General features: G+C 40.8%; 2 protein-coding genes across 2 annotated transcripts in view; one reads left to right on the top strand and one right to left on the bottom strand.

Moving 5' to 3' along the window:
• col22a1 (collagen, type XXII, alpha 1) overlaps positions 1-7201 on the top strand; it is a 47731-nt gene extending 40530 nt beyond the window's left edge. The window contains exons 57-64 of the mRNA XM_070985444.1: positions 1009-1080; positions 1178-1213; positions 1300-1344; positions 3250-3429; positions 3557-3623; positions 3756-3938; positions 4720-4797; positions 4889-7201. Of these exons, the coding sequence (XP_070841545.1) occupies positions 1009-1080; positions 1178-1213; positions 1300-1344; positions 3250-3429; positions 3557-3623; positions 3756-3938; positions 4720-4797; positions 4889-5082 (855 nt within the window). The 3' untranslated portion in view covers positions 5083-7201. The remainder of the gene's footprint in view (positions 1-1008; positions 1081-1177; positions 1214-1299; positions 1345-3249; positions 3430-3556; positions 3624-3755; positions 3939-4719; positions 4798-4888) is intronic.
• A 1502-nt stretch (positions 7202-8703) lies between these two features.
• Positions 8704-22235, bottom strand: part of LOC139345858 (collagen alpha-1(IX) chain-like) — a 29308-nt gene continuing 15776 nt past the window's right edge. The window contains exons 10-38 of the mRNA XM_070984719.1: positions 20991-21062; positions 20857-20901; positions 20735-20770; positions 20594-20617; positions 20451-20504; positions 19582-19653; positions 17926-17964; positions 17671-17727; positions 16814-16867; positions 16547-16600; positions 16390-16443; positions 16227-16280; positions 16073-16126; positions 15931-15984; positions 15778-15831; positions 15469-15522; positions 14698-14742; positions 14483-14536; positions 14321-14374; positions 14079-14132; positions 13386-13457; positions 13254-13289; positions 13109-13153; positions 12975-13007; positions 12531-12677; positions 11458-11512; positions 11143-11337; positions 10554-10640; positions 8704-9562 (exon numbers count right to left, since the gene is read on the bottom strand). Of these exons, the coding sequence (XP_070840820.1) occupies positions 9360-9562; positions 10554-10640; positions 11143-11337; positions 11458-11512; positions 12531-12677; positions 12975-13007; positions 13109-13153; positions 13254-13289; positions 13386-13457; positions 14079-14132; positions 14321-14374; positions 14483-14536; positions 14698-14742; positions 15469-15522; positions 15778-15831; positions 15931-15984; positions 16073-16126; positions 16227-16280; positions 16390-16443; positions 16547-16600; positions 16814-16867; positions 17671-17727; positions 17926-17964; positions 19582-19653; positions 20451-20504; positions 20594-20617; positions 20735-20770; positions 20857-20901; positions 20991-21062 (1911 nt within the window). The 3' untranslated portion in view covers positions 8704-9359. The remainder of the gene's footprint in view (positions 9563-10553; positions 10641-11142; positions 11338-11457; positions 11513-12530; positions 12678-12974; positions 13008-13108; positions 13154-13253; positions 13290-13385; positions 13458-14078; positions 14133-14320; positions 14375-14482; positions 14537-14697; positions 14743-15468; positions 15523-15777; positions 15832-15930; positions 15985-16072; positions 16127-16226; positions 16281-16389; positions 16444-16546; positions 16601-16813; positions 16868-17670; positions 17728-17925; positions 17965-19581; positions 19654-20450; positions 20505-20593; positions 20618-20734; positions 20771-20856; positions 20902-20990; positions 21063-22235) is intronic.

The following is a 22235-nucleotide window of genomic DNA, read 5'->3' as shown; positions in this document are numbered from 1 at the left end:
TGCCTCTGTAATAAAAACACACAGTGAACTTTGAACTATTTAACCATTTTCTACTTTTATCATCAGCACATTATGTTTTCTTGCACGCTGAGGGCCACGACTGACCTTCCTATCTGGCATAGGGACATCCAAAAGGCATTTTTGTAGGACATGGGCACACCAGGGTAGCAACAGATGTCGTCATGACAGATATACTACTGATACTACTGTATGTGACAGACATCACATGTAAGAGGTCAAGATAGTGAGATCTTGTGAGACCGGTAACAGAGGGGAATTTTTAATTTCATTTCCAAAAAAAAATGTGTTTTGCAAAGAAATAGATGGAGCAGGACACTGGTCCATGGGCTGAAGGATATGTCCATGGAGGAGGAGTAAGTGTTGCTAAGTCGAGGGCGGATGATATGCAGCCAGCTATCGGAGAGGAGTTGATGATATCAGTCAGCAGAGGGAGCAGATCATCAGGAATAGCCTAGAGGAGGAAGGAGGGCAGGTACCAGATGCAGGATGGTTTGAGGAAGAGATAGAAAGTGATTTCAGTGAAGGGTAAAGGTAGAGAGGTAAGATCAGATATTGACAAAAATGTTATCAGATCGCAAAAGTTACCATGAAGAGAAAGGAGGGTCTCCTGAGTGGACAGAAGCAGAGACAATTGTGTGTCTATTCAAGAATATTTTGGACAAAGTGGAAATTAACTAGACAGAGTAGAAATATTCTCTTCTTTCTGCAAGAATGAATAAATTCCTTCACTCTGGCTGCCATGCCCTGCTTGTCTTCAGGCCCACGTGTTCCCCCGTAAATATGAATTTTAATCTCTTCAAACTGGCATGTCCCACCACAAAATTGGTTCATGAGATTTTTATCCACAGCACTGCTGCATGTTGATAAGAACTACGGCTAAATGTTAATCTTGCTGAATCCTCCGTAATGAGCGAGGCTTTTAGAATACAGTACAGTATGTCATGGATGTGCCATGTGATGAACAGCCATGTCTCTACTGTCATACAGGGTCTAAGAGGAGACAAGGGAGAGGCCGGCAACCCAGGATTACCAGGCTTTAGTGGGCCTAAAGGCCCCCCGGTGAGTGGTAGATTTGACATATTCTGATTAAAAGATTACTTGCAGCTCATAAATATGACCAGCTGAGGATAATGTTGACTTTTACCTTGATTTCCAGGGTCCACCTGGTCCCATTGGTCCAGAGGGAAAACAGGTAAACATTCACAAGACCACTGATGAATAACATGATGTAAAATATACAGAGTTCTTGCTCACATCCGCTATTTTTGTTTTTTGTAGGGGATTCCAGGCAGAGTTGGTGATCGGGGAATCAAAGGAGACAAGGTGAGTACGAGAGATGCAAACGAATACACCCTTTGAATTTTAATGGAAAATGCTGGTAATAGATATAAACCTGTCACCTGACTGACTGCATCACTTCTCATCTATACGTTGTTTTTTAGAAAAATCCTGCATTGGGTACCTTTAAAGCTGCAGTATGTAACTTGTATAAAAGTAATTTTTTGTCATATTTGCTAAAACTGTCCCAATGCCCAGACAGCAGTACATGAAACATGTAATCTGTGAAAAAAACTGGCTCCATCTACTGCTCCTACTGTGATTTGCAAGAATCCACCGTGCCCGACACAAAACAACCAATCAGAGCCAGAGGAGTGTCTGAGGGAGTGTCTGACATCTGTCAATCACTACTCACACACGCTGCGAACTGCCCCCTCCCTCCGCTCATGCTGCCGGCTGCCGCTCAGCTCTGTGAGCGGCGTCAGGAGGCTAGTGAAGCTATGGTGGAGCAACAGCCACCTGCAAAGGAGAACCTGTCCATACCGCCGCTGCCAACAACAGCATATACGGCTAAGACAACAAATAACCATAAAGCTAATATGGCGATTGTTACAGTAACACACTGCAGCGCGTATGGTATGTTAGCGACTGTAATGTAGCAGCTGGGCAGAGTTAGCTTGTTTCCGATGCTAAGGCTAATGTTACTGGTTGTCACGGCAGTCGCGCAGATGCCGCAGGGAGGAGGGGTTTGGAGGCCGGGCATGAGTGCAGTGGAGAGGGAGGGGGAGTCATGTGGAACTTGTGTTGGCTCAATTTTTCAGGCTAAGTCTGCTCTCTGCTCCATTATACATACTGCAGCTTTAAGGAAACACATGACAAAACACAAGCAAATGAAGAGAACATCTTTATAAATGCACAGCACTTAGAAAAAGAATGCTGAAAAATGAGGAAGCACAAGCAAATACAGAAACGAGCAGAGAACATAACCAAATACAGAAAGAGTCCCTGCATATAATGCCTTTGTTACACAGCGATAATGGAGAGATGACAGGAACAAGAGAGAGGGCATTGCAGTTCATGGTCACTGTCATACAACCCATACCTTAGTGATCCATGTGATTGTTGTTTGCTCTATATTAAAAATTACAGTGCTGTTAGTAGGACTTTTCATGATGCAGATTTGCCAAAATGAAAACGATTATGCCACACACTTAAAAGACACTGGTGTAGATGGATTTTACTTCAAATCTAGACATTCAGTGAGGTCTGTCATCAATATCCTTCCCACATTTTTGCTGGCTGTGCAGCATGAAGCTTGACTGATGTGTAATTAAGACATCTTGATCTGATATTGAAGCCTGGTAGTTTGCCAACTTGACAGTCAACAGTAAAATGAGCTGGGACCGTTCCAAAATTTGCATGCAAAATGGCAAGAAGAGCTTTTCAGATTTTTGTCAATAGCTTTCTCATTTGCATAGAGACCAACTTGACTTTACTGAGGTCCTACTTACATTACATATACGACCACCAGATCTTAAAGAAAGTCATTCAGTGTGGTCCAATACAGATCAGACTCGTATTGTCTCACTACAGGAATCCTTGCTCTATTTCCACTATTCATTTCTACCTGAACAGTTCTTGTTGATGATCTGTTGTGTATGTTGCCTTGACAGGTAAACACACATAAATATGTATGAGGAGTAAATGGTAACACAGAAAATGAAGCAATCAAGACAATTTCTCACAGTTTATGGTCCAAATTCTAAATTCTAAATTCTAAATGAGCTCCAAATTCAGATGTTTTTGTGCCATAAACAGGTACTGATACGTCAGTGAGTACACAGGCTACGTGCTCTACTTCCCTCATGACTTTCCTTACTGTCCATTAGTCCATTAGTTATTTTGAAGGCGCTCTTATAATTTTACTATAATCAATGGCATCTAATCCAGGGAGACCATGGTATGAAAGGAGATAAAGGACATTCAGGAGAACCAGGTATGCCTGGAAACCCTGGACCCCCGGGCAGAAAGGGCCACACAGGGATGATGGGCATGTCAGGACCACCTGGAGAAATAGGACCTCCTGGGCCACAAGGGCCTTCTGGAAACCCCGGTCTCCCAGGCCAAAGGGTGAGTCATATTCCTGAAGGCTTTTAACTTCATTCAATTTTGAAACAATGTTCATGCCACAGTAATATGCATGGCAGATGGTTTAGATGTATGTATTAGCTAATCATCAACATCTTTGTTGTCTCAGGGAGAGTCAGTATCACTGGAACAGATGAGACGGCTCATCCAGGAGGAGCTGGCAAAACAGTTAGATGGTGAGGAGGCAATTTCCTTTTGAGTCTCATCTTGCCTGCATATCTCAGTGAGATGTTTGCTTTAGTTGTTCAAATTTAAGGTCATCTTAATAGACTTATATGGGATTAAAAGAACTTTCTTTTTCTGTCAAGCCAAAATGGCTTACCTCATGGCTCAGTTCCAGCCAGCCCATGTGAAGAGTACTGTGGGCCGTCCAGGACCTCCAGGCCCTCCGGGTAAGGATGGCAGCCCTGGACGACCTGGCCCCTCAGGAGAGCCCGGTATGCCTGGACAGAGTGGAGGAGAAGGACCCAGAGGACCCATGGGCCCTAAAGGTATGACAATGACTCACTGCAGTGTAATTGGTTGTGTGTGTGTCCTTTTTAAGCAGTATTTGGAATTTCACTACTTTTTTCCATAATTAGAAATGCAATTAACAGTCCCAATTACAGAAATGCAAATGGACTTGTTACTCTCGATATTCAGTAGGAGAGCAAGCTACCATAGTCTATTATACCGACAGGTAATGACATTAAACACAGGGGAGAACTCCAAAACACAATAGTTGAGTATAAAATGTATAATAAGAAATGGGCTTTTTCATGTGGTATTCAGGAGTATTTATTCAATGAATTGACAGAAAATGTGCTGTATTCTTGTAGGTATGGTTACCTGAATATGAAATGTCCTGCATTGGGAGATGAGATTTTGGTTGTATGGCACAGTCCTATTACCAATAGCACTAGACCTTTAAAAAGTAAAAGAAAACGTTACATATCATAGTAACATGTCTGCTGGGAGTAATCAATAAAACGAGGTGACTAGTAACTGTCACAAATTGCGTGTAACCAGCAGAACACTGTTTTTACCGGAATACTTTCCAATCCTGCAGTTGTAAACACGTTAATGAAACTGACTTTTACATTCGTTCTCATACGTTCCTGTTGACTGGAGAACTAAAGCGAGTGACTGCGTGTGTCTCACTCACTCCCTAACCTTTCTGTTCATTGTAGGAATTCCCTAAAATGTTATTTCAAAGTTGTTAATTAATAAGTACATAACAGCAGATAATCTGCAGAAATCATGGTGATTGTTCTAATTTCCTGTTCCGTCCAGGTGAGAAAGGAGCAAAAGGAGAAAAGGGAGAACCTGGTATCGGTGAAAGAGGAGAGCTTGGACCTCCTGGCCCAATAGGTAACAACCAGTGTCTTATTTACTGTATTTGCTCTTAATAAGTTGGTCTCACCCAGTATGGAGCCCCTAATTATTCCTCCTCCCACTACAGGTCCCGCTGGTCTGCCTGGTTATGGTAAAGATGGAAGTCCAGGACAAGCCGGAGCTCAGGGAGAGCCAGGAAACCCTGGCCCCCACGGCCAGCCTGGACCTCCAGGTCCTCCTGGCCAATGTGACCCCAGCCAGTGTGCTTACTACGCCAGCCTGGCACACAGACCCCACACCAAAAACGTAAAGGGGACTTAAGACAGAAGAAACACAAAGAGCTTGAAGTCCAGCTATATTTATGAACTTGGTTGTGTCAGTCTGAATCAAGAACTTTTCTTTTTCAAGATAACCTCAGTATGGAGGGCTGAAGCAATATGTGCTGCCGGTCAGAGTCTTTGTTTTGTTTGTTTTTGGTATGAAGCTTTGGGTGGATGGGGGATTAAGTATCGAGGGACAATGTTAGATTTAATATGGGGTAGAGGGCAGCTAAACAGTTTTTCCTGACTTGCATGCTTCCTGTGAAATATATAGGGAGATAAAAAAGGATGATGCAATTCCCTCCTCTTAACCGCCCCAACGGGAGAAAAGATTTGGCAGTCTGACATTGTATAGTGTCATCAGTAATTATCTCAAAAGTTCAGTTAGGCATTGTCTTGCAGGACTATGTCTGCACCACAGTCATCTCTCCTATCAGTTACGGTCCACAGCCCACACTGTCCTGTGTCAAGCAAAAGATGTCAGTTACTGCTCACTGAATCGATCTCTCACTGGGGATCTTCCTCTAGTTTAATATTAATTACTCAGTCAAGGGAATTATCTGTTTTATTGTCATTAAAGGTAAGGGGGAGGACAGACAGTGTGAGGCACAATCTCAAATACCAATAGTGATTTTGTGTAGGAGTGTTAATGAGTTAGCGTGAAGAGTGATGAATGACCACATTTGTGCACTTCTTGCCTTCAAGCTGGAGGCATTGTTCTTGTGCAGCCTTGTTTTAGATATTGGCACCCCAAAACAGGCAGAAAAAACAACCGTTAGAAAAAAATCCCCCTTAAACAAAGTGGAATTTTGTTCAATTTGTAAAAGTGACCGTGTCTGATTCATTTCGACAGAAACGAAACAAGATTTTATTCTGGGAATAAACCGGAGGTTGCAGAAATTACTCATAAATTAGAGCCTTGGCATTGTTGTTTTGAGCTTTTGGAGAGATTTGAAGGATTTCATTCCAAAATTCTGTTTATTTGCCTAGAAACTGTAACACAGTACCCACACTATCAATCAGCTTGTATGAATTTGTATCATGTAAAGGTGGATATCTTCATTTTGAAATGAAACTTGTTTAAGATTGCCTGAAAATCTGTCCGAAATATTAAAAACATGACATGTATGCATAATTCATACATGCCATGTAATTTGTTCCAGGCTCACCCACAGGATGCCTTTTAAAGCTGAATCTAAAAAGAGAGACATCAAGATAAGAAGAAATGTCACCGCTAGATTTGTACTCCTATGTTTAATGAAGTGGTTCTGGTCATTCTTGCTTTGAGGTATGCATAGACTTGAGCAGTAAACAGCTTTGAGGAGGTGGTATAATTGCAGCTTTTGTTCACCTTTCTTGAAAAGCTGCTTGTTTCACACTGCTTTCTTTAAATGTGTCGCTTCCTTTCTGTTCGGTGAGGCTTATTAAGTGCCTATGCTGTGGCAGTGCCTGGGCAGCTCAGCCCTGCTCTGAAAGACATTGCTTTTCTTATTCGTCCCCTGGAACCTGAAATTGGAGAGTTGCTTCCCTGCATCCTGATGACCAGAGCATTGTGGTAACCATTTGAAAGATGTTTTGCCTTACGGCCCTCATGGACCAATTATACTCTCCCCAACCTCAGATGTACTGGTCATCTTATTACTCCACAAAAGGTTTCATATTTGTCTTCCTTTCAAAAACATGAACAGACACGTCAGTACACACAAGAGCAAATGGGGAGCAATTTTCAAGAAGAGAACACAGAAATCTTGTCTGAGCTTGCTAAGACATACAGTCTGACCTGCAGGTCAAAGGTTATCATGATATTGGCCAGTAATGCTTATTATCTCTTGCTCAGGTTACCTAATGGAAGCTCATTCATAAAGAATGTGAAGTTGTGGCTCAGACACAACTAGTATCGGAGATGTTGGTAAAGCATTATGGAGGTTTTAGTTTGAAAAATATGTCTCAGCTGCTCTGGAGGCAGGAGTAATCTAATTTGTAGATGCTAATATTTGAATCAGCCTTGTAATTTTTGGAAGAGGAAATAGCATTCTTCATCTTCCAAATTGAAAGTTGAATTCATAAGAAATGAAATGCACCCTTGCTACACTCAGGGGTTGTGCTGTTAGTTTCACTTGGTCTGCTATGACCAGTAGCTTGTGGTGGCTAATATTAGCTAATGTTTGCAGAAGGTTGAATTGAACATTTACCATTATTCTGCAATTTTCACGTTGTTCCACATGTGGACATTTGCCTCTGTTCATCAAAAGTCACAAAGTGAAAGTGTGGTCTCTAAATGATCTAAATATCTAAATGAAAATTTGAAATGAAAATTTTTTATGAATTCATACATTAATACCTAAAAATAGCTTAAAATTAGCAGACCAGCTATGCTAACTAGCTCTATTAAATGTAGCATTATGTTGTATTAAAAAAACTGTCGCTGTCACAGTACCTCAGAGGTTTAACTCAAAGATTTGGAATTTTTTGCCTTCAGAGCAGCTCTTATATCACTAACACTACATGAGGTTCAGAATCAAGATTGGTCCTCTGATAAATGTGTTATTGGAACAAATTACCAGCTCTGTCAATATTGTCATACCATTTAATGTATCTTTTTATTGCTTCACTGTCAGTGATTTTTTTATTGAACAATCATACCATATCAGTATTGCCCTTTCATGGATTTGTAAACGCTTCAGTCACAGTTACCAGCAGACAGTGTTACAGGGTAAGTTGCGGCACAAAGCATAAAATTTTGTAACGCATATAAGCCAAATATCTTTCAGCATTGAAATTAGCTGTCTCTGCAGATTGAAAGATTTTTTAACTTATACTGCTAAATTATTCATGATTTCAACCAATACAAATGTGTTTTAATGCAGTAAAACATGTATTAACCCATTTTTCCTGATGAATCGGTGCTAAGATATTATTAGTAGCATATTGTAAGTATTGGAAAAACACGTGTACTGTACTGTATAATAAAGACTGGAACAGATTCATTTTATAATACAGGCTTTGCTTTTTTTTTTTTTGGAATAATCAATGCTGCTCACTATACATTTAAACTAAGGTCGCCCTGAGTAACACTCTTTGCGTCTGTTCATCTGAATATATAAAGCATTTGCCACCATTCACGTCTTTGCTGAATCAAATTTTATGAACCATGTGCATCTTTTCATTTATGCACACAACTTAAAATCCACTGGCTCTAAGCCATGAAAAGATATATTAAATCAAAGGGATGTCCTTTGGATGACCGCTATGCTAACTCTTTCCAGCAGCTTGCTAAAGGTCATGTTTGATCTGTGAATGTATTTGTGCTGTGTAGACAGAGGTAGGGATGATGTTGACTCTTCTTTGTAACCAGGCAACAGTGAAATGCCCTCCTGAATCCAGATTATATCCATAACAACCTGGGGAACTTGTTTTCAGTACAAAACCATTTTACTGTGGAGCAGCAATGGAATTTGATTGATCGACCACCTTTCCATGTGCATACCACACATGTTAATTGAGCTATGTAATAATGTGACTGTCACTTGCATATCTGTGAAACTCAAAACTAATAGAGGATGCTTCAGCAGCTCTAAGATTTTGTGCTCCATTAGACCTTAATACAGTACTATGCACGCACTTCCAAAACATTTCATTTTATTACATTGCTTGAAAAGAACATTAATATGACAAAATCAGGCAAAACAAGTGTATGATCCTTAATGAGAAAGCACATTGTTGGAGATGTCAGTTCAGGTCTGCACTTGTAGTGACATTTAGAGATGTTAATGTGAACATTTTTTGTAATTTGGACGCAAAATATCCACGTTTACCAAATTCTGTTTCTAACTGGCTCATGACTGCAGTGAAGATTCAGTGGACCAAAATGGCACCTGGTATGATGTAGGCTTTACATGTAGCTGAAAGAGTAGAAGCAATGTTTTCAGGGAGCTTATTCAAGGACTGAAAAGTACATGCATAAGCAGAAACCAGAGAGATGTACCTTCACCTCAGGGCCCTGCGTGCCTGTCGTCAGCTGGAGGAAGTTGCTTTGGCATCAGTAGCAGCTATCTTTGAACATTAGATAGGCTCTCACTAAGATCACATACAAGTTAAAATGTCTATACAGTATTCTACAATTGTGCCATGTCTCTGTTTCCCTTTGCATCTCTGAGATCCATGGTTCAGATGGAGACATTTGAAGACTCCCAAAGATCACCATGCCTGGACTTCTGAGAAGTCTATAAACATGGTCACCGCAGGATGAGATCTGGAATGTTTTAGTGAGCTGATGTCTCATGGGTTTTTGTAGCCTGCAGATTTCTTTCCGCTGACCATATATAAAGGTGGAAGTCTGCCTATACAGGTTGATGGATCACAAAGCCCAGGTGCCCCTGAAGGTCCCCTCGGACCAGATGCTCCTGGGACTCCAGGACTTCCTGTCTCACCACGTGCTCCATCTTTGCCATCCTTGCCAATACCAGGAGCGCCTGGTGCACCTGAGGGAGGTGTAAAGAAAAAAACATGTGAAATGCTAAAGTCAAACTAGCCAGGCAAAGGCACCAACCAGAGAAGTCGAGAATTCAAAACACTTCAGAGTTGCAGTTGGAACAAAAGACAGTGCCATGGTTGCTGAATTGCTAGTGCTGATGGCAAAAATGATGGGACTTTTACTTCTGGAACCAAAATAGCTCCTGCCACTTTGCAGCTCCATTGATTTCAGCACTCAGTATGTTATCTGTTTAGCTAGCTTGCTAACTTTTACTTTTTCACTGAAATACCAAATAAACTGCATGAAGAATCCTCCCAAATGTTTAAAGTTGTACAGGTACAGATCACATGGAAGACATCTTAAATGGCTTTGAGACGTTTAGCGTTGGTAAATGGTAATGGCATGCTTGTTGAAAGAACGGAAAAAAGCATTGTATCAGGCTATGATATGTTCCAGTCAGTAGTGCACCACTGAAGTTAAAGGTACCCCATAGACTTTTTGACTGCTAACTGCTAACAGAACTGTTTAGTTTGTCTTGTACATGTGGATTAGGACATTGGGACATGAATGCTTATGTGTGCACGGATGACACAACGCACAATGCTAACAATGGTTTCACACTATTCCACTGATCTACAGCTGTAATATGCAATGTTTTTTGGTGAATAACACTCAATGTAAAGAGAAACTTTGTTTGTTCAGAGGAAAACACCACAGGACGTCTTTAACAACACTTTTGCTAACAGTCAGCCCTAAAAAGTCGGTCAAGTGCTCTTAGGGGAAATGCCCAAATAAAGGGATGAAACTTGGATACTGTTTCCACAAACATGTTCTCTTTTGAAAAATGGAAAATGTGCACAATTGCAGTAAAATCACTACAGTTTATATTTCCATGCACACCAAGTGAGTAGGACTTAATGTTCAGTTCCACTATAAATAAAGAAGAATGTGGCCATTTTTCCTCTCAGCAGCAATATGCTCTAATTATGACACCTTACCTGGTGCACCTGGTGCGCCCGGGCTTCCTTTGATTCCTACACCGTCCTCTCCCTTGTCCCCCTTATCTCCTTTTTCTCCAGCCTCGCCTGCAGAACAGATGAGCACAGAGAGGACTCAAATTAATGCTGAGATGAAATGGAGAGGTATACTGTTTTCACAGTTATGCCAATGTAATTAGGAAACTTAATGACTCCACTCTGATTCAGCGTTGTTTAGTGAATCATTGATTGTATAATGTTATGCATGGGTGAATGCCTTCCATCTACAAAATGCCCTACATAACTTCTTTCAGTATGCTGTAGCAGTGTGAAGACAAAGGCTTACTGCCAGGACCCACAGCCTTGTTTTCAGTAAAAGCTTCATTTCATTTCTTGCCACTACGTCCACTGTATTAGTTCTGGATGCTCCTCAGGAAAATAAGGGAGAAGCAAAAAACTATCACAACGGCACAGCTTATCTGTCGCAGTACAGGTAAAACACATTTAGCACTTGCAAACCACTTAAGGCTGAAGCCAGCTCCTTTGGTTATGTTAAGACTGGTATTGTTGGAGTTCAGCATTGAGGAGTGGAGTGAAAAGGTTGACTGACCTTTCTTGCCTGGGAGGCCTGGAAGTCCAAAGAAGCCTGGATGGCCTTTGGGACCCATCACACCAGGGGCTCCTGCTGCTCCTGCCACTCCAGCTGGTCCAGGGGGGCCGGGAGGTCCTGCTGGTCCAGCAATACCAGGGGCACCAATGGCTGCTGGCTTCTTCAGAAACTCTTTCATGAACTCTGCTAATTGCTCTAGATAGACAAAGAGAAAATCAGCTTAAAAACACAACTCTCATGATTAGTTTGGCCATGAGTTTAATAAATGTGAAGATGCAGTTATGATGAGGTCGTATTAAAGTGAAAAAACTGCACCTTCAACAACAGCTGAGCACATCTCCCGAAGCCTCTCATCACTCACTTTTGGGCCCTGTGAATTAATGAATAAACATTTAGACAAAGAGACACAGATTTGTACAATTTCAGTTCATGTAGATAGGGTATCATTCATCAGGCATCCACCCTGCATTAGCAGAAAACACACACTGAATCATGGTGGCTTAAAGGCAAGAGATTAAAAAAACTGTCAAAAGAAAAAAAAGTGTCAGATGCACAGCTTGACAGTAACAATAGCATCAGTCAACAGGCATGCTAGGAGCTCTGTGAGGCTGCACAGCACTGCTCCAAGTGCTAACATGCTACAGTGACAACGCTAACATGTTAATGTTTAATTACAAGAGTGACTTAAATACTTGGATAATTCAAAAATGGCTGTGTCTCAGCAAATGTAGCCCTATGCTGAGCCGTAGCACAGCTTCACCTTCTTCACTTGGTGAAAGAGGAGGAAGGGTTATAAGAAAAACTGGATCTCAAACACATGCAAACAACATTTTTGTCAGCTGAATTACAAAAACCAAACTCCTGCTCCTGTGGTTTTATATTATAGGCGGTGTTAGTTTGTCATCCCACATTTGATTGGATAAATTTATGCAACTGCCCGAAAGTTCAGAGCAAGTCATCAAAAATGTTTTAACAGGAAGGGCTAAGGGAGGGTTTTGTTATCAGACTATTAAACATGATTTCTGACATATTTAGCATACACCAAGAGATAAATGAACACATTTTTCATTTCACTTCGTCTTAAAGCAGATATGACATTTATCATGCTCACTGTCTTAGTTTAGTGTGTTTGCATGCTAACATTTGCTGCTTATAAGACCAACATTGCCTTCCCTGCAGCAACACTACTAGCAAGGCTAGTACAATCCCAGTCATTAGTTTATTAATTGTAAGAACAGATCATAGTACCAAGTATGTTCTCTCTTAATTAGTTCTCAAGTTATTCAGCTATTTATCTCCCCTCTAGCTGAACTGTCTGATCTTAGCTCTTGATGGTCACTGCTGCTCATAGTATTTACATGTTGTATATTGGCAATTTTAACACTTACAGGTAGACCTCTGGGCCCAGGTGATCCAGGAAGGCCTGGTTCTCCCTCCAGTCCTCGAGCTCCGATTGGACCAGCCAAACCCTCATGACCCGGCTGTCCTGGTCTGCCATCGTCTCCTGTAGCTCCTCTTTGGCCCTTCTCTCCACGCTTACAATGGAAAAAAAATTAATATGTAGCATTCTGACATTCTTGAAATCATAACTTTTATGACTGGTGCGTCTTAATTCCTTGTTCCTTTTATATGTGTGGGGGTGCCATCAAGCAACGTAGGGTACAGTTTCAACTAGTTCGCATTATTTTGGCCATATACAATGCAAGCCACGAGTAATAGCAAGGATTACAGCAAAATGGTGCATTTGTTGACTTCTATGTGAAAAGATCCTTAGGCAACAGTTTAGAACCAGCAGTGTGAGAGTTGCAGTACAGGGAGCAGTTTTATAATACCTCTCCTTTGATTCCAGTAACACCAGGAGGGCCCTGAAAGTACACAACACAAGATCAGGTGACTTCTTTCAAACCAACGCACAAAAAGATCGTGGCAGGCATGAGTTCTCAAAACAAAACGTAGCTCCACCTACCTGGTCTCCCTTGACCCCAAGTTCTCCTGCTAGACCTGGGTCCCCCTGTTCACAGAAGGAGCCTGGTGAGTGTGTATCTATTGGACCACTTACAGATCATTCACACACACATTGAAACAAATGGAAAGATTATAATAGTTCATACCTGACTTCCTTTTGGTCCCATTGGTCCCATAGGCCCCTAGACAACACATGAAACAACATACTGTTCATTACCTAGAGGTTCTCATCACTGTGCATGTTAAAATCTATAAATGGTAAAATTAGATTTGCCTACCTGATCACCTTTGTGCCCAGTGTGACCCTTCAGTCCTTTGGCACCAGTGTCACCTTTATCTCCTTTGTCACCCTGGAAATCCAACATTTTACATAAATCTGTTCTATACATTTTGAACATTGTTTTCCAATGCTGGTCATGATGTTGGTCATGTGTATATTACGTTTAACTGTTGTAGATGTTTAAGGTTGAGCTAATTTTAACTACTTTATATGCTGTTGAGTAGTTTAATCAACAGCAATACATAATATTCTATAAGATCATCATCATATGGCGTCATCGTCCTGTGAGATTCACATATCTCTACGAAGTCAACTTTTCATGAGCTCAGAAAAACAGCCCTGTTTTCTGCTTTGTGATGATGCATCTTCCAGCTAATCCAAGATTAATTTTAAACAAATGTATTCATCTAAAGAAGTAGGAGAATTTTCTCAGCCCGTAAAGCAACATGTAATCTCAAACACTGAACATCAAAATCACCATATGTGGGGACAAATTGTTTTCACTGGACAGGAAGGGTATCCCTCTAAAAATCTTAAAAGTAATCTTTGAGTACCTCTGAGATTTAGCGGAGCAGACACATAAAATTAAATAGAATGAAAATACTCAGCAACTCAAGTACAGCACTTGACTAAATATACTCAGCTATATTCCACCAGTGGTATATGGAGCCTTATAATATTAATGTCTCACCTGGATGCCGGGGGAACCTGCAGGCCCCACTGGCCCTTGTTTTCCTGTTTCACCCTGGAAATTGATTATGGATACATATAATCCATCAACTATAGTCTACACATCAATTTAGTTATAATGATGCACCTAAAGCCCCTATAAAAAGTGCAATTAACATCCATTACATGCCAACATCAATAGAAAATCAGGAACTGAAACACTGGCATGACCTACACACAGCTGAAAAGTAAATGTCAACTCACGGTTGCTCCTTTATCTCCTGTTTTCCCATCTTCTCCTGCCTTTCCAGGCTCACCCTACATGAAAACAGATGGGTGTAGATAGAATATGACTTGCATCAGTCAAACAGATAAAGAGAGGAATATAATTAGAGTGCAACAGGAGGCTTGATGGGAGAATCTTACAGTCTTTCCAGGAAGTCCAACTGGTCCGATGGGTCCCTCGGCACCGGTCTCGCCCTAAATCCATAACAGGAATTGTGTTATTCTTCAAGTTTTTATGTCAACCAGCTCAGTCTGCTTGCAGTGAGTGAGTTCTGCTGAAGTTTAATAGCGCAGCAATAAAAGTTTGGATGTGCAGTGTGGACATGCCTCATTAAATAGGGGACGATTCCAATTACCTTTGCACCAGGGGGCCCAACTACTCCCTGCTTTCCTGGCAGCCCCTAGGAACAGCGACACATCATGTAAAAAAGAACTTAAAAGAAAATGAATGTGTTACTGCTGTCATACTCTGAATTTATTTTTTTATTTATTGGCAGGAAAAAGGTCAAAGAGGTTGCATAAAAGATAAACAACATTTCTTAAATACTCACAAGACAAAGAGTCCACAGCCATTTTAGTGGCTCTTGAAGATGTACTTATTACAAGTTTACAACTTTTAAATAGCGTTCACATCAATTCCCAAGTCATAATGAGGATTGGAAAAAATTCCTCTGAAAGCTCCAACATATCTAACTTGCCATGTCCTAATACAGCAGTGACATTCATCGTTGGAAAGCCATGAATATTTGTTTGATACAGGAGGCTGTACAGCTTCTGTCAGAAAACCGGGAGATAAGGATATAAAAACATTCTGCTCTTTTTCTACTGTGCTGTTTGTAGTGTCAGTTTGAGCATTAGAGCCATATCTGCAGCCTCTCTCCTCACACACTTCCAGGCAAAGGTCGATGTGCTCTTGACATTAGATTTTCCTTCCCGCTGGCTGTTCGACTTTAATGTTTTATTTATCTGACCTGCTTTGTGGCCTCAGAGAACAGCTTGTCCTTGCTTTGACTCACTTTGCAATACAAATAGAACTCTTCAGAAACATAATTACCAATAGAAGATATCACTCATGATCACTGTGAAGACTGTAGAAATACAGCGAATGAAAATGAAGTTGGACTTACTGGAATACCCACAATCCCCCTGACACCAACAGCTCCAGGAGTACCAGACTCTCCCTGTTGAGTTGAAGTGCATGCATACAAATAATGATTAGAGTTAGATCAGTATATTTTAGTTCTTATGCATACAGTATATGTCTTATAGAAAGGACAAGAAAACATGGTTTGAGATTTGATATTTTAGCTTTCTCACATTTTTTTGTTCATCAAGGTGAAGGATAAAGATAATGTTAGCATGGGGGCTGTGTAGGATCAAAACACAACATGTGGATATTTTTTGGTAAAAGTCAGTAAATGTATTGATCAGGTCACCTTGGCTCCATTGGCTCCAGGAAGTCCATCCAAGCCGTCTTTGCCAGGCTCTCCCTGTAATGTCACATCACACAGTTATATCCTGTCATGTTCTAAAACATAAAGAATGAATGAGCCACAGGAAAGTTCATTCAACTCCATCAGCGTACTTACAGTGTCTCCTTTGTCCCCTTTAGGACCCTTTTCTCCTTGAGGTCCCACAGCTCCCTAATCAAAATCCAAGTTTTTAATCCAAACAGTTTCGGATAATATTTTGCAATATAGTCCAGAATCTAAGTTGAAGTGTAGAACTCACTTCGTCCCCCTTTGGCCCCTCCAAACCCTGACGTCCACGGATTCCCTCCACACCCTGAAAGAAGAGACTCAATCAGAGGCACATCTGGACACTTAGTTTTCAATTGCAACCTGTCCTATAGCTCTGAGAGCAAATTCCAGATAAGACCGCTTACAGGAGCTCCAGGTGGGCCCGTAGGTCCTGGGACACCATTGAAACCAGGGGGACCCTATGAACAGAGAGGAGCTTTTATCTGCAAATGTAATGCTACAAATATTTATATCATCAACACATGCCAGTAAATTTTATTTTCATTTTAAATCTTTGGTTTAACTTACTCTGTCTCCCTTTTCTCCTGTCGATCCAGGGAATCCAATTGGTCCTCTTTGCCCCTAAAATGACAAAAGAGCATTTCCAAAAAAATATATATATCACTTCCTGTTATAGAGACAGGTCTGTAAGAGCATACTGAGACAGAGAAATTAGCTTCCTCACATCATCTCCCATGCGACCTGGTGGCCCCTGAGGACCTTGCGCTCCAGCTTCTCCCTGTGGAAAAAACAAACAAGAAAAAAATTAATTAAATTCTGGGAACAGAGCTAATCATATTAAGCTGTTTACAGGCTGCAATCAAATCATTTACGTGCTACTTATTCTTGCTATCAATCTCTTTCTGGAGATATGACCTGTGACTGGAAACAGGAATCTATACAGTTGGTGCAGAGACAGTAGGGGAGGGATATTATGAACTCTTTCACATACCTTCTCTCCAGGTTCTCCATCTTTTCCAGGCTCTCCAGCCAAACCTTTGTGTCCCTAAAAGCAGCAATCATTTGTATTAACAATTTTATATTATTAGATTTGAGCTTATTACTGTCAAAGCTTAAGGTTCCTGTGTATTAATTCTGAACTGAAATGTCTAAATATATCCCAGAGTTCCCTCTCCTACCTAAGTCGGTGTTTATTTCTTGCCTTCCAAGCAGCTGCTGTTTTACATTCTTTTTATAATACAGGACTAATACAGCCATATGGCGCTCCTGTGAGGCTGTAGATAGAGATGACAGTGTTTTGAACTAAATGTTCACATCAACATGCTCTAAATGACAATGTTAACACGCTGATGTTGACGTTTACCGTTTACTGCCATTGATTTGGTCATGAAGTAAAGTATTGGACAAAGTGAGATTTCGACTTTAAGGGATCGCCAGAGTTCTAATATATATATATATATAAAATAATTTGACTAACATAAGCAATCACTGTGAACATTGTACCACTGTTAATTATTTTGTGTCCATTACATAAAACACAGAGTTATTCAGAAATGACTTTGTAGTTTTAGATAATAAAGGCTACGATATTCACATGATCTTTGTTATGAGGTCCACTTTTGCTTATGGTCCAGGTATGTTCTGCTGTTTGTATACCTTACTGCATGAATTCACTGTTGCAAGTCACCTCATGTGAAAGCTACAGAGGAACAGTTACTAACGTGGGTTCACTCCCAGCTAAATCTCTAACTGACTCGCTCACAATGAAATTATGACGATATTAAACTAAATCTCAAGTGTTATGTAGTCCAAAAATAATTGTCTTTTTTTGACATTGACATTCCTGACCTTCATGCCTGGTAGCCCAGCCATTCCCTGTGGTCCAGCAGGACAGGCAGCAGGACACTACAAACATGTACAAACAGACGGGATTGAAATGAGAGACAGGACAGTCAACAAAGACAGTCAAATAGCCAACAAGCATGGCTGCTGCAAGGCCTCTTAACTTCAATGACTCCATTTGATCAGAAATTCACTGTCACCACTCCAATTGCCATGCATCCAGGAAACATTTGGCAGCGTGTAAGACAGTAAAACACTCACAGCTTCCCCACTTCCCTCATTGCTGGCACCAGGCGGTCCCTAAAACACAGCAGAGCGACATCTAAAACAGCCGTGGGTGTTTAGATGTCCACATAAATCCACCACAGCAGAAATTCCCAGAGAGGTAACGTGAAAAGAGACCGCAACATGCAACACCATCTTGCACTGAGGAATTCTCATGAAAATCTGAGCTCAAGAGGAAATGTATGTGTGTCCAAATAGAGATAACACATTAGTATGAGGGCTGTTGGGGTTACACCAGTTCAGGAGATGGTCAATATGCAGCATGTAGCTGATATTGAGCTTTCGTCAAAAAGCATGCAGACACTGATCACTCAATTTTGTCAACTTTGGCATAATACAATCAGTTGTACACTGTAGTATCTTAGATTTGACCAGGCCAACATGCTCTAGGTCTATGAGGGTCTCAACTGGAGTGTGGATGGAGGAATTTTGCATCTCATTGTCTAGACTTTCTTTCAGAGGCTTTTTAACAACAATAAGAAATTAATAAATGCATTGTTACACCATACTTGTAATTGTTGGCATGAATAGCGTCTAATTAAGAAAATAATGACGTCAGGTTATATTGACAATCAGTAGCTGTAATCCAAAATATCAGTATATCCAAGGAAGGTTGAATCAAGCAACAACTGGGCTTGGTCTTAGAAACTTGAAAGCTGACTGGTGGGGAGGTTTTTAACCTCTGAGGGGTTGTTATCAAGGTCATTGATACCATTTCAGTCATTAGTTCTCTTGGCTGTATAACGGCTGTCATAACAGTCGGTGGAGTTATCAGGGACCAGCTGTGAATGACAGTCATTGGAGCTGAGGCCAACACATGAGAGCAATTGTGAGTAGTTGTTAAATCCCCTGAGAAGAGGTGAAAGGACAGTGTTGTGGTGGTGTTGTGGACCTCCTCCTCTGTTGAAAGATAGTTTCTCTTTTTTTCAGAAATAGCCTCCTTCATTCCTCTTCATTCCAAAATATGTATGTTGTTGCCCTTCAGTGAGTTTCCCTTATCTTTACCCCAGTGTAGGTAAACTGAGGCAAACAACGATTGAGCAGTCTCATGGCTCAGCACTGGAGGGTCAGTTCACCTCCACCTGAAAGATAAGGGACACTCATTCGCAGACAACAATGTACATATTTTGGAGAGGGAGGACAGTTGATATGAAGAGGAGTGACGGAGGCTTTTTACGTAAAAATAGAGAAACCATCCCTCAACAGAAGAGGTCTATGACCACTTATCACCACCAACAGTGTTGTCCTCTCATCAGTTCGATTCACAGTTGGCCTCATGTGACATCTCCATTGACTGTCATTCACACACAATACCTGGGACTACCCACCGGTCAGTTAGAACTCAAAAGACCACTTGGATCAGAGGCGAAATGTTTCTATAACCAAGTCCAGTTGTGCTGGATTCAACCCTCCTTTGATAACCATGACCTGGATGACGGAATCTTTACAGACAAATATCAGTATCTGCATATAGGCTCTAAAATATGGAATATTTGAAATGCCTACATAAAAACAAATTAAAAAATAAATACATACAATGAAATACAGTACACATTGTTATATGTGTACTGTATGAAATTTATGAAAAACTAGGATGAAGTATATGTCAGCAGAGCATGGGTTCGTTCTTACCACTGGCCCTGGTGGACCAGGAGGGCCAGGAGGCCCTGCGACGCCAATTGCTCCTCTGGGTCCAGGTGGACCCTGCAAGTAAAGGACATATTATCATAACACTTGATATCAAACATATAAAAGCAAGCCTTTGATATCCAACCAAGAACAAAATCTTAAAAATAGCAAACAGTTTTAGAAAGCTGTAAAAATCACATTTAAATCATGTTTGAAAGAACTGTCTAAAAGTTGATGCATGCATCTTAACTGTTACTGATACATCAGTGTATGAGCAGAATTTTACTGCTATATACAAACAAGGTGATGTTATCTTTAACTACTTTATATACAGTTTAGTAAAGTGATTCCCAATCCAGAGGAAGTTCTGTAACACAAACCAGTATAGTTTTTACGGGGGGACTTTTCTCTAATCTTTGCTTTTTATGACATTGAATAATTTGATTTCTGTGGAACTCAAGCTGTTATTTACATGAAACCATGTGATAAGTCTGAATAAGAAACCACTCTGAACTGCTATCAACAAACAGACATCTGATTAATGACAAGCATCCAAAAATAGACACAGTTTTTTTTTTTTTTCTAAGAGATCATGAGGCAAAAATGTTGGGAACCACAGGTTTAATCTTCAACAATGTGTTGTATTTTATATTCATATCATGTTTTAGTTAACTAGGGTTGTGCCACATTTACGATCTGTAGTGCAGTATAGAGTAGCATGAACGAGAAATACTCAAGTACAAGAACTTCACTTGTGAGTACAGTACTTGAGTAAATGTACTTGGCTACTTTCCACCACTGACTATTTTCATATATCAACATATAGTCAAATGAAATGAATCTCTTGTTTTTTTCTTAATTTGAAGTCTGACCTCAGGCCCGATGTTTCCTTCATCTCCTGGGATTCCTGCTTTTCCTGGTGGTCCCTGTTAGACACACACAGCAGTTAACACAGCAGCACATTCACTGGGAAACCATGATCCAGAATAAAATAGAAGATGTAGCAGACACATACAGGGGGTCCTTCACTTGCTGGGCCCTGTGAAAGGAAAGACACATCAGATTTAGATCAACAGAAAGTATTGGCCGTTTCCTCATAGGTACACAAAGTGTAATTTCCATGCATGTTGCTTTGATGAAAGATTTTTCCACTTACAGGAGCACCAGGAGGTCCCGGAAAGCCAGGAAGTCCCTGCAATCATAAGGGGGAAAAAATGATTGGCACTGCCGTAATTCTTATAACAAAATGATTTCAAAGAGATCTGAATGGTTACTCACTCTCTCCCCTACTGGCCCTCTGGGACCCAATGGGCCAGGTGAACCCTGCAGGCAATAATAACACACAATCACACACAGACAGTACTGGCAGGTATTACAAAGAGTGTGTCAGTGGATGAAGTGATGTTTCATACAGCAGCTCCTGGAAGACCGGGCAGGCCTCTCTGTCCAGGAAGGCCGACCTCCCCCTGCTCCCCTTTGCTGCCCTAGGAAACAGACACAACAGGAATAAAACAGTTTTATCTTCTTCCTGCATCTCTCTGCTCTGTTGCTAAGATACACGGCACAGTGACAGTCAACAGTTAATCAATGAAAGGTGGGCCGCTCTTGTTGTTTCTTAGATGAACGACAACCCAAGCTCCTGTAAGGCTAAGCAGATAACAAATGGGGTGGCTGGGAAAAGAATAACGATAAATGACTGCGCCACTGGTAGACATGTTGCCTCCAGTTAACCCTCAGGCTCAGTCAGAGTGGTTGAAAAGCTTCAGGTGTGTTTTGCATCGGTGTAAGCACACCATGTGGTGTTATTAGAGTTAATGTGTGACAAAATGTGTAAACAGCAACACTCTCCCAGTGCTCTGAGCTCCAATTCCAGACACAGTCAGCTACTAGCACTGCTAACTAGACAGCTAATTTGGCTAACTTGCTAACAGCAGCAGTTAGTTGTTACATTAGCAACAAGTAAAGTTATCTGCATATCAGGAAACTCTGTGAATCATCAGGAGGTGAGACAGAGCAGCTGGAGGACATCAGACAGATATCAGAAAACATATTCTCCATAAAATAGCATCCAGTTTCACCAAAATCAGAGCTAAAGTTATAAAATTGTGTTTTTGTTCAGTTCTGCCAAAAAAACACTGATGTCTATCATTTTTCCAATCTAATTCTTGTTTCTTTTGTGGTCTGACAAACAGTAAAGTTTCATTCATAGCTTAGACTAGTAATGTTGTCATTGTTACATGTGATGCAGAGAAGACAGAAAACTAGTCTGCTGGTAATAGCATACTTGATCATACATTTAGTAGGCAGTATGCAGTAAACACACTGACTGAGTATGTAGTAGGCAGTATTTTAGCATGTGATATCAGACACACTGAATGCCTTTTCAGTTGAAATAGTACATGATGGCAGTTGTTACAATAGACCTGTGGTTCAGAAGCAAACAAATGGCTTCAAACCTCCACCTCTTGTAGCTTGCCTGTTGGCAAACATTGTCAATAACAGCAGTGTGTGGCAATTTACATGACTTTGTGTCTTTTTTGTAATCCTGAGAGACAATGAAAGACAGATATATACGAAAGAGGAAAATACAGTGTTCTTTTTCTCCATACACATGTATCCACAGGAAGTAAGGACTGCACTTTGTGGCCCACACTGCA

The sequence above is a fragment of the Chaetodon trifascialis genome, chromosome 17 (genome assembly GCF_039877785.1).
Source record: "Chaetodon trifascialis isolate fChaTrf1 chromosome 17, fChaTrf1.hap1, whole genome shotgun sequence".
NCBI classification, from domain to species: domain Eukaryota; kingdom Metazoa; phylum Chordata; class Actinopteri; order Chaetodontiformes; family Chaetodontidae; genus Chaetodon; species Chaetodon trifascialis.
The sequence above is the reverse complement of the archived record's forward strand: the minus strand, read 5'-3'. Positions and strand labels throughout refer to the sequence as shown.